The 11,431-nt window shown below is 36.3% G+C and overlaps 1 protein-coding gene across 2 annotated transcripts; it reads right to left on the reverse strand.

The window, feature by feature from the left end:
- Positions 1–5,720: 5,720 nt before the first annotated feature.
- On the reverse strand, positions 5,721–11,130 carry LOC103973689 (uncharacterized). Of its 2 annotated transcripts, none has more exons than XM_009388327.3 (4): positions 10,846–11,130; positions 9,665–9,926; positions 8,427–8,494; positions 5,721–6,347 (listed from the first exon to the last, which is right to left on the reverse strand). In XM_009388327.3, the coding sequence occupies exons 1-4, from the start codon at positions 10,981–10,983 to the stop codon at positions 6,066–6,068; spliced, it is 750 nt and encodes a 249-aa protein (XP_009386602.2). In that variant the 5' UTR covers positions 10,984–11,130; the 3' UTR covers positions 5,721–6,065. The 2 variants fall into 2 exon arrangements, with proteins under 2 accessions (XP_009386602.2, XP_018677090.2); XM_018821545.2 differs by having other exon boundaries at positions 9,656–9,926.
- Between the last annotated feature and the right edge of the window lie 301 nt (positions 11,131–11,431).

Here is an 11,431-nt window from a genome sequence, read left to right on the forward strand (position 1 = left end):
GATTCAGGGATATACGATCTCCCTAGGTAAAACACTATCTCACACGTAGTTTTCTATTTTAGCAAGTTTTATGCACTAATCTTCACATGACGACGAACACATATTTGGAAAATTTGGGGATTTTTTGTTTTATGTTCTTCCGCTATAAATGTGATGTCGCCCCTTAGATTTCCTACATTGTTTCACTTGGCTTCTTTCTAAATAATTCATAACTATGCACCAAGAGATTAATCTTATATTCTTTTACTCTACTTATGCCTTCATGAGTAACTTCAATTGTATGTCAAATATCACATGTAGTTAGAAATCTAATTAAACTTATTTTTATTTAAAATATAAAATAAAGCATTCATAATTTTAGTATTTAAATAAAACTTTTTCTTCTCGGGATCATTCCATTCATTCATTGGTTAAGAGGATTTTTAAAACCAAACTCAACAATGTTCCATAGATTAAAATCCGTGAAAAGCAAGAAAATCTATATTCATGTTTTCCAATATGTATAGTCCATCCCATGAAACATAGGAGGATGAGTGATAGAGTGACCCTCTTGATTACCAAAATAATCATTAAATTTCTTTTGGGTGTTAATCTAACTGAGAGAACTAGACTCTGATACCAATTGTTAGGATCGTAAAGGCACTAGGGGGTGAATTAGTGCTTTCTAAATAACATTTCGATTTAAAATTTTCAATCGATGAAACCCGTACCGGAAATGCATTTAACTTAAAATGTGAGTAAGAGTAGTGAGCAACTAAATCAATTAGTAATAGTAAGGAAAAGTATAAAGAGAAATGCAAACTAGATTTATAGTGATTCAGTTGTCTCGACCTGCGTCTACTCCCGATTCTATTTCCTTCGAAACCACCGGCTTTCACTATCGATATTCTTTCAATGGATGAAGATCAGCTACCTTTGTTACAACTCTTTCTCATTTTCACAAGTTTAGGAGAGAACTCTTACACCCTTCTTTTACAAAAGACCTCACACCTCCCTTAGAATAACTTCTAAACTCAAAAAGGAAGAGACTCAATACTTTTTAAGCATATACAATACTTTAAAATCACAAGTTTTTCATGTTTTCTTAAGCAAGTATGAGTGAGGTATTTATAGGCCTCAAATGGCTTCAGAAATAGAGCAAAAAATTTAAATATCCGAGTTTTCGTAGTATTGGCAGTACCACTACATGTATTGGGCGGTACTACTGCCTGACAGCCCAAGTACTAGCAGTACCATTGCCTACCTAGGTGGTATTACCATTTGACATAGCTTGAGAGAGTTTTGATAGTACCACCATCAGTCTGGGCAGTACTACCACTAACCCTAGCGGTACCACCATCGGGTTTTCTGGAAAAGTATAATTCATACTTTCCAACTCACAAGCGGTACCACTATATGGACTAGCGGTGTCACCACTTGGCCCAACCTCAAGTCACTGAATTGGTCTTCCAATAGGTACAATTCAATCATGATTCAGGCCCAATGGGCTCCTAATTAAGTTGGTATTGTTACATCCAAAACTAACTCAATTAGACTCTAAACTACTTCGATCAAGACATAATAATTACAATCATGAAGCCTATGTTGTTCGGCATATTATTAGTTCATCTGGCACTTCGTCCGAACTTCCAACACGTCATTCTTTCCTTCGGCTATTATTCAATCCATCGGCATGTTAACCTCCTGCAATATCCGATCTTCTTGGCGTAATGCCCGATCCTTTTGGCCCAATGTTCGATCTCTGACATGATGAACTTTGGCCCAATGTATGATTCTCCTACTTTAATCGATTTATCTTTCTATTATCGAAGTTTATCCTACGTTATTTTTTTCAAACGTTCATTAATTTAGACTCATCAATTGATTTCATCATCAAAATATGAGATTTAAACAATAAGCTTTCACATAGTTGTATTAAGTAATTGAAACAGTATGAGGTTATGCTAGAGATAAGCTTGAACAGATTTGCCTTGAGTAATTGGGTGTATCATAGATAGCCAGAGGAACAAATTATACTTGGTGACTCTAATTAAATTAGTCATACTATAGACCTAAAGATCAATTTCCATTTAGTCTGCTAAAGAAATCTTAAGTTTATTACTAAATGCTTTCTTTCGTGCATTTTTTAGCATATTACATTCCAAAGTTTATATGTAGAACGAATACGTAAATATCTACCAACTACTTCATGATCATGGGATAAATGAGAGAGAGAGAGAGAGACGGGAGTTTATCCTTGCATATAAAAGTGAAAAGCAGAACAGAAATTTTGCACTTGGCTAAACTAATATTTTGGCCATCATCCATTGTTATCCATTCTCAAGAGTATTTGCTTCGTGCAGAGTGTATAATCCTAAACCAAGAATGACAAAAACTATACAGAAGGCTAAACTAATATTTTGGCCATCGTCCATTGTTATCCTTTCTCAAGAGTATCTGCTTCATGCAGAGTGTATAATCCTAAACCAAGATTAATAAAAATTATACAGAATGCTAAACTAATATTTTGGCCATTATCCATTGTTATCCATTATCATTGTTTTTTATATCCTTGTTATATTTGATAACTTAAACAAATTTGCTGCTAAAGTTACACAGAAGGCAAAAAAACTCCATCTAATGCTTGCAATCCTTAAAAACATTATGTGAGACTACAAATTTTCAATTAAGTTAAAAAAGTCCAATTTATATCAATTAACTTCATAAATATTAGTTGATACAAAAGAAAGAACACAAATTTGAAATAGTTGAATATAATCTGATGTATACAAAGTACAAACAAATTAGTAGCAAAGCTGTGTGACCTTTTCTTCTCCCACAAGAAATTGCACATTTGTGTCATTACCTGTATTCATCATTGCAGAGACTTGATCCAGTTGCTGTGAGGTGTTATCCAACTGTGGTCATATATATACACATATGTATAAATGAGGGAGAGAGAGAGAGTTCATGTTTGCTTCTTATTCCAATCCCAACCTAGGCTTAAACTGTTCTGGGAAGAGCTCTGAGGTTACTAGACAATGGTATGTTGAATAAAGACACAGAAGTGGCAGTCTGTGCATGTTTGGGAGGCATGGAAGCATGGATTTTCTCCATTTTGGTGTGAACTTTGAAATGGCTTCCATGATGACAAGCTTCAAATTTGGTTGTTTGGATTTGTTAGTGGAGATTTGCTTGTTCTGAATACTTTGACTCTCAAATCATATTCTGATTGCTTATGTTTTCAGATCTGAAACAAGAGGGCTTTCAATTATGGTGAGTGTGGTTTTTAATGTTCGTTGTGCAAGCAGGAAGCAGCCATGAAGGTACACCTCCCTTAGTAGGGCCTTACTGTTTTCTTCGATGTGTTCTCCTCTGCTAACTACTGTTGATTCACAAGATTTTAATGCTTGTCTGTTAGCAAGCACTTTATATGTATTCTCCTGCATATGATTTCTATGCTTATTAAGCAGCTTTATATGTGCAAAATAAAGAAAAGAGTTGAACTCTTCGATTGTGTGTTGTTGCTTATGAAGATAAAACTGTATATATTAACCCTCTAAAATTTGTATATCGTATGAAGATAAGACTGTATATATTGACCGTCTAAAATCTGCAAGCCCTATGTAACTATCCTTTTTAGTTATCATCAAAACTATATATATTTATTTCTGAATGAAAAAACCAAAGGCTTGAGTTAGACCGGTGACGACCAACGTAAAACTATATAGAATATGTTATAACGTCTGCTACATACTTTTCGCATAAGCATTACAGTCAGAAATGACCTGTGCTTGCACCACTGATATTAAACTTGCAAGTTGAGGTCATTTGCATGTGACATGTTGGAAGATCAGATGTGTGCATTCTTCTTTACGGCCATGGGCTTATACAAGTCAAGGCTCATCTTAATCTATTTCTGGATGTTCTCAAGAAGAGCTACATGACCGGTCTATGTTCCAAAAGCTGGTTCCACGTGTATCCACGTGCAGACACAACCCGCACACCTTTAATCCAAGAATTTACCAACATAATTCAAGCAAATCCAAAATGGATTAGTACTTCTCTACAAACCATGCTGAATTATGAACACCTTCATGTCATCCTTGTCCTGTCAAACTGTCTGAAACCCACAACAAATCAGATTTCTGTGTTGAATGGCATCAGAGCCAAATTGTAGTAGCAACAGGACAACAATAGCTGTCATGTCTCACCACCAAGAAAACAACTGCAAGTGCACATCTTCTTATTCAATTATCCAGCCTAGCAAATACTTTTTCAGACCCTGGTTTTGTAATCCCTCTATATATATATATTCCCTGAAACTGAAGATGACAGCAAGCTGAGAAGCTGAGAATCCAAAACACCACCCAAGACTACAGAAGCCTTCAGAACTGCTTTGCCAACATCAAGTATCATGAGCAATATTGTTGCTGCTGTTCTTGCCACCGCTTCCATCGATGGGAAGTCAGGAGGCAGAAGGCTCGTACCGAGGCGGGGACAGATAAAGACCAGAATAGCAGCCACTGCAGTGCACTCTATCTCCTCCATGCTTCTTAGGGCCTTACCTCAACTTTCACATCACAAATGAGTTGTTGTTTTATTGATGAAACTCTTCTATGTATATGTCATTCATTTGGCATCAATGATCAATGACAGTTTTTTGCAGTTAGATTAGTATTTACAAGGTTCTATGAAATCCTATGACCAGATATTGTGCTTTGGGCTACATTGTGTTTGTTCTGTGCATCTTTGTCTCTGATGGGACCCAGAATTTGAGAATGCCTCTGGAAACTGTGTTATTAAGCTTTGCTTCAAGATTGTATTCAATCAACTGAGTTATGAAAACTCAAGAACAAGGAGGAATTGTGGGGATTTCTTTCTCTTTTTCCATGAGGACATCTAATGGTTTTGCCTACTGAGAGATGCCCTCTGTTCTGCTAAAAATATGAAGCTGGAATGACAATTCTCCACCTATGTCCTTCAATGTATCTCTCAGGTCTTAACCCTATAACTTCTTTCTTTACTTCCTCATGCAAGTAAATAACTCCATATCTTTATCCTCGTCAGATATCAATGTGAATTTGTCTAGGACATTCTGGAGAACAAAGTCTACATTTGGAACATCACGTTTTCTAGCATATTTAGTCAAAATCTGGAGCAAAAGGACATTAAGCTACTAAAAAATAGTTGGAGCAATTATTATCAGAATAATCAATAAGAGTTCTCAAAAAATGCAACCAGCCAAACAACCTTCAATGTTCTCATAGTAGTCTTTCAGTGGAAGACAAGGTTCTCCTCTTATCCAAAATAAAAAGAAAGGTTTGCACATATCTGTTCTGAAGATCCATTTTCTTTCCAACTTAATATGCGCTGCCCACAGAAATACTGCCTACCATAGGCACAACATTCTCCTATGAAGAACAAGAAAGTGAACATATCACCAAATCCACCCTGATGTAGACAACCCCACAATTGCTAACAAAGTCCAAGCAATCAGAAAACTCCCATAGATTCATAAACAGTATAATGTACCTCCTCTACACCTCCTCTACCAACCAGACAGAGTTGTAGGACACTCAGCAAACGTGTCTTCTTATGATAGATGAAAATGAAATCACCTGCTAAATAAAATTGTATAAATATATATTTTCAGCATTAGAAGAATTTTTGCTGGCATGTATTCCCACCAGAAACCAGTGCCAGAGCACAATTTCTCCACTAAAGACCAACTTATCACATAATTTAGAAGGATTCTGTTTTGATGATCTATATAATAAGTATAATAATACAGCAAAGCAAGGTCTCCAAGTCTAAATATGCCATACAGAGGGCAGACAAAGTCCAGAATAGCAATTATGCAATACACTCAATTATATCCGTACTACAATATTCATGTTCGCATGAATATTGTATAATACCAATATAGCTTTCTTAGCAGCCAGCTTTGTTGAAGATTGAAGATTTTTTTTTTCACTGTATCCACTAATTTAAATGATCAAAGACGATGTTATGTCATGCAACTCTTAAATAATACAATAAATTTGAATCATATATCTTGCTCTTGGGGCTGAGTTGCGTGAGTGCTATTTTTCTCTGCTGCTGCTACTACTGCTGCTGCTGCTGCTGCTGGGTTCATCTTCAGGCTCTTGATCATCGAAATCCTCAGGGAAGCTTGAGTTACTACTAGATGGCTTCACAACTATGTTGCTGAAGAGATTTCTGAACCATGTTCCCTGGGCACGAGCAGCAACACTACCTGAATCACTCGGGCCTTCTGATGTGGTGGGTGCATTTGAACCCACACCTGAGATGAACCTATAAGCTACTCTGCTAGCATTTATAATTTCAGCTTTTGCTTGTTGCAGCTGTAACCCACAAAAGAAGAGGACAAACACCAGCATCAAATTAAAGCTGCTATATCTATGGTGGCAACAAATGACACAAGAACCATAATTTTCTAATTCTGCATATTACACTGCCAAGTATGTCACTAAGTGATGCAACTGAGAACAACTGATACAAACACATATACAAAAACTGGCAGGCGATGGAAACCCAGCTTAAAACAATCATATGTACTTAAAAATATCTGTTGGCAATGGATGAATGCATTTTGCTAACACATTCAATCCTATTGTACCTTAAGTAAGAAAGTTGAATAACTTGTAGTTGATACCCAGCTTCTTTACTTTCCAACTGGACTTAAACCAGCCAATTTAAGCTATATACAGATAGAATCTGGTCCGTTAACAAAAAATCCTGATCTGATTCCATAAATCTGTGAATCAACTATGAGCCAGTTTTGTCATATTTACTGGACAATCAAACATCTCATCCGAGAACATACTCAATTACAGTTGAAATTTTTTTTTATGTACATCCTAGGTCACCAACATCAAGTGGTAACCATATCTACTGGTGTGTTTATTTATTAGAAAATGTTTAAGATGAAATTATATAGTTACTAATTAGATCTATCATACATGAACTGAATTGAGATTGATCTATAATTGATGCTATTATTATTCGGATTAGTAATATTCTGATTAATTGATCAGATTCCCTACTATATCAAATCCACTAATAGACTTATTATCAAACTGTTTTGGCCCTCTTGTATCAAAATAATGTATCGAGTAAGCTGCGATTATATCTACTGAGGTAAAACTGTGAAGCGTAACACGGTGTAGAAACCAATCTCTGATAGGCATGAGCTGTAATTGTACCAGGCCTATGTGAAGTGGGATAATTGGCAATTACCAGTCTTGCAATCTAAAGGCACAATTTTCTCTACTCTCATAATAATAGCCTCTTCTTTTGGAACCTCTTTTAGAAATCCTTTGGGCCTACAACTCACTACTAGAACATGATGTGTGCACCGAACAATCTCTCTTGATCCTTAAGGGGCACTTTCCAGAGTCCCAAGGACTCCTATTCATTGTCATAAAAAAATGGATATGAAAATTTTCGAGAATAAAAATATCCTAAACCAAAAGTAATTCTTGATATTGTCTTGACTTTCCATAACCCTTGCGATATATATAGTTTCAGCAAAAGCAGTAGCTTATTGACTGCGTATCTAATTAAATAACTAAGGAAGGTATAAATCTAAGGTTAACTCAGGTTCTCAGGTATCTGAGCATAGGATTGTCAAACACAAGTTCTGAGAAGTTCTTTTAAGACAAGATAATTATGCAGGTATTAGGAACAACCCACATAATATAAGGAAGCAGAAGGGTGAGGCCTAATTCAGCACTTTATGGCTTCAAGCTTTCAAGGGTAAACAAACTTCAAAAGGAAATATCATTTTTCTCTACAACTACAGCTGGGGCTGTTGTTTTTTGCACATAAAAAAGGGTTTATTTATGTAGAAATCATGTACATGTGCAACAACTAAGTGGCAGTAGCTTAGGAAGGAACCCACGTAGAACAAGCGACAATAAGGGTTGATTGGCAGTGCTCAACCCTACTTTTCCTTTCAACCATCAAGCCCGTTCTTGTAATATGAAAATCCAGGGCCAGGCTTCATCCTCATGAAAGATCATATACTATGTACTATTCAGTGCTCATGACTCCATTTAGTGTAATGATTTGTTCATTGATCCTAAGAATCCAATATCAAGCATCATTGTTTGTTCTGACTTCTGATACCATAAATACCATCAAATGACACGAAGGCATTGGCATAACAAAATCTATCAACCATTTGCTATTTGTGTAAAGTGCCAACAAGGTGGAAACTACCTCAAACATGAAACAAATCATGAGATATCTTTACTTCTGAAATTAAAATGCAATTACTGCATAAACAGAGATATGCATTAAACCCCAAACAAGATATACTAAATCAAAATTCGAACAATCGCTATTTTGCTGAGATCCTTTTATAAAGAACAAGCTGAATTAAACGGAGAAACCTACAAAGTCGTAAAATTATTTCTTACCTTGAATGCTGTGATTTCTGCAACTTCCATGGCAGCATCACCAGCATTTGCTAACCGATTCACCCATGCTGCAGGCATGAGATTATTATAAATATGGTAGAGAAGAATTATATCATTGAATTTGATGATATGATCTATGTAGCGAATATAATTGAAAGTAAACTAAAAATAGCATAAAGACATCAATCAACTTTTCAAGACACTATATACATCCTCTGAATATTAAACATTCTTCTAATTCATTAACTGCCTAAATATGTCTCTTAGAAGAGACCTCCAACACTAAGGAAATAATTTACAAAAAGAAATTTACCTGGATTCTCCGTTGTGCTTATTAGTATATAGCTCCTCAAAAGTCAACAACAACAACAACTAATGCTAGGAATAAAAATTCAGAAGTCTGGATGGTTTAACGAGACAAAAGTCCAGTAGCAATCATTGAGGAAGTCTCACAGAGAAAAGGAATAAAGTGTCCCAAATGGAGTACAGCAAGATACAAAACAAACACTTTCAAATTCCAAAAATTGTCTAATGACAGAAAAGACCATTCAACTTATAAGAGAACTTATCAATAGACAAAACAATTCAACGACCAAAACCTGATGGATTCAAGCTTCAGTCCTATCGAAAAAGTTTGTCAAAAAGCCAAAGACATGAGTAATTTTCATATTTATGTAAAAGACAAGCTATCAGAAATGAGAAAGAAGAGAAGAAAGAGGATATGTCAATTTTCTTTCTGCTTCTCTTCTTTTTTTGTTTCATTATTCTTTTATCTTTCTATTGTGAACCCATTCAGATTAGAATGTGTTATATGGCTTGTGAGTATTAGACTGTTAATTGTTTTGGTGGAGCTAAATCTCATCCTTTCAGTTACTCCCCCAGTAAAGTGGCTCCCATTATTTTGAGCCAGTCCATGATAATTCCTTGTTCAAATGACCCATGTCTTGCTTGCAGGGCTAATGACACGAATAATAGAGAGAGAGAAACAGATACAAGAGACTTTTACCTCAGAAGATTAAAAGAGTTGGAGAAAGACAGGGTGAGAAAAAAGAAGCCCTTAACCTATTCAATAAAATATATTTTTAATTAAATGTATGGTCAATAACCCTGTGTTTGCTTATCTAAAATCAGAAACTATAAACAAAGCAGAAAGAAATCTCAATGAGCACCGCATCAAGTCTTGACATGTGAAATCGAGTATTTGCATCCAACATTACCAAATGAAGTACCTGACTGACCTGGAAGTTTTGGAACATCAAGCATTTCACAGAAAGCATCACAGAAGTGGTTGCAATTTCTTGAAAGCAGATCATATGAACTTCCACGCCATTCTCTGCTTAGTTCCCTCAAGATTTGATTCACCGTGAATATGGAACAAGTTGTCTCTCCAAGGACAATTGATTCTCGATAAGTATACATAGGATTTTTACATGGTTGACAACTGAAAACTCCACTACCATATTCACAAAAACCAAATGACCATTCTTCATCACCATATACCTGACAATTACAAAAAAGAAAAAGCAAGCAAATTACTAGTAGAATCATGACTTAAATTGTCTTTCACATATGAACAAAAGATAAAGAAAGAAAAATGACTTCTTACTTACCTAGAAATAAAATGATAACGAAGTTATGATGAAAAATAAAAAAATAAGTGGAAAGAAACCAACAAAGTTTAATCAAAAGTAATCAAATGACTCCAGAAAGATAACCTCTTTGATCATTAAAAACCTTCCCATATATTCTTCCATAAAATCGACGCACTTTCTCTCCCTGCTTCTGATAGAAACAATAACCACACTGTCAAATGTCAAATTATTTGTACTTAAAATGAGCAACTTTGTGCCTTCAAATTTTCAATAAAAACCAAAACTAGGAACCACAATCTCTGTCACATTCTCTTCCAAATCAGTGTATTCCACGCAAATGGTGTCTAATTACAATGGAAAGCCTCCCTGACCAATGCCAACTCACCATAACTACCCAAGGAAATAAGAAGAAATAACGAAACTGGAACTCCAGAAAGGAAACCTTCTGGATCCTCCTATGCATTTCTTTAGGACGATTCCTCTTGCTCCGTCCAGTAAAAAATATTCCTATTTGATCAGGTTTTTATAAAAGAAATAGAAATATTTTTTCATAATGCAATTTTAATGCTAAAAGTTAGTTTTTTTTGTGCCTTGTGCATTGGCACTCATATAGCTCTCACCAATCACCTCGATTTCCCTCTAGTTCTCCTAACAAATCACTGGGATCCGTGCAAAAGGTGGTTAATTACAAATACAGAGCAAACACCTAATCCAATCAATGCCCACTACCCAAAATACCCCCCGCTTCAAAGAAAAGGTAAGATCTCGGACAAATCCAAGAACAATTTCAACGGAGAAGAACACGGGGTGGAAGGGAAGAGAGGGACCTGGATAGAGCTATGGAAGATGCCGCCGACGCCGATGCCGTCCTTGAAGAAGCGGTTGATGTGGAGGATGGTGTTGTTGGCCTTCTCCGACCCACTGTTGGTCACGTCGTACACATGCGCCACCACCTCCTTCATCATCGTCTGCCTCTTCCTCTCTCTCTCTTCTCTCTAGACAACAAAGGAAACTAGAATTAATGATGTTTGCGAAGAGGCAAGCCTCCGCCAAGCGTCGCCTTCTTCGTCTCTTTCCCTTCCCCCTCTGCGTTCTCTCTCCCTTCGGTTTTCCGTTCCGTTATGTCGGTTTCATGTTTAACGCGGATTTGAGGTACGTCACAAATGTTTTACTCATCCTACGTGGAGAGAAAATAACGACGCGGAATGTGGGTCCCACTTAAGACAGTGGCCGCGAAACAGAGCTAACCAATCTAAGTCGACTCCCCAAAATGCCTCAAATTCCTTATAAGATTAAATGACTATAATGCCTTTTATTACGCCTCCGCACGCAATTTGTTTCTCCACTCTCTCTCTCTCTCCCTCTCACACACACACACACGCACCGGAATTATAGATCGATGTCAGATCGCTA

The sequence above is a fragment of the Musa acuminata genome, chromosome BXJ2-9, assembly GCF_036884655.1.
Source record: "Musa acuminata AAA Group cultivar baxijiao chromosome BXJ2-9, Cavendish_Baxijiao_AAA, whole genome shotgun sequence".
Taxonomy (NCBI): Eukaryota; Viridiplantae; Streptophyta; class Magnoliopsida; order Zingiberales; family Musaceae; genus Musa; species Musa acuminata.

Bases quoted from the DNA above. Each gene is read 5' to 3' on its own strand.
- LOC103973689 (XM_018821545.2), bottom strand. From the start codon at position 10,983: ATGATGAAGGAGGTGGTGGCGCATGTGTACGACGTGACCAACAGTGGG. The intron at 9,927-10,845 runs GTCCCTCTCTTC...TGTAATTGTCAG, and splicing joins TCTTCCATAGCTCTATCCAG to GTATATGGTGATGAAGAATG. The intron at 8,495-9,655 runs GTACTTCATTTG...TCATGCCTGCAG, and splicing joins AAAACTTCCAGGTCAGTCAG to CATGGGTGAATCGGTTAGCA.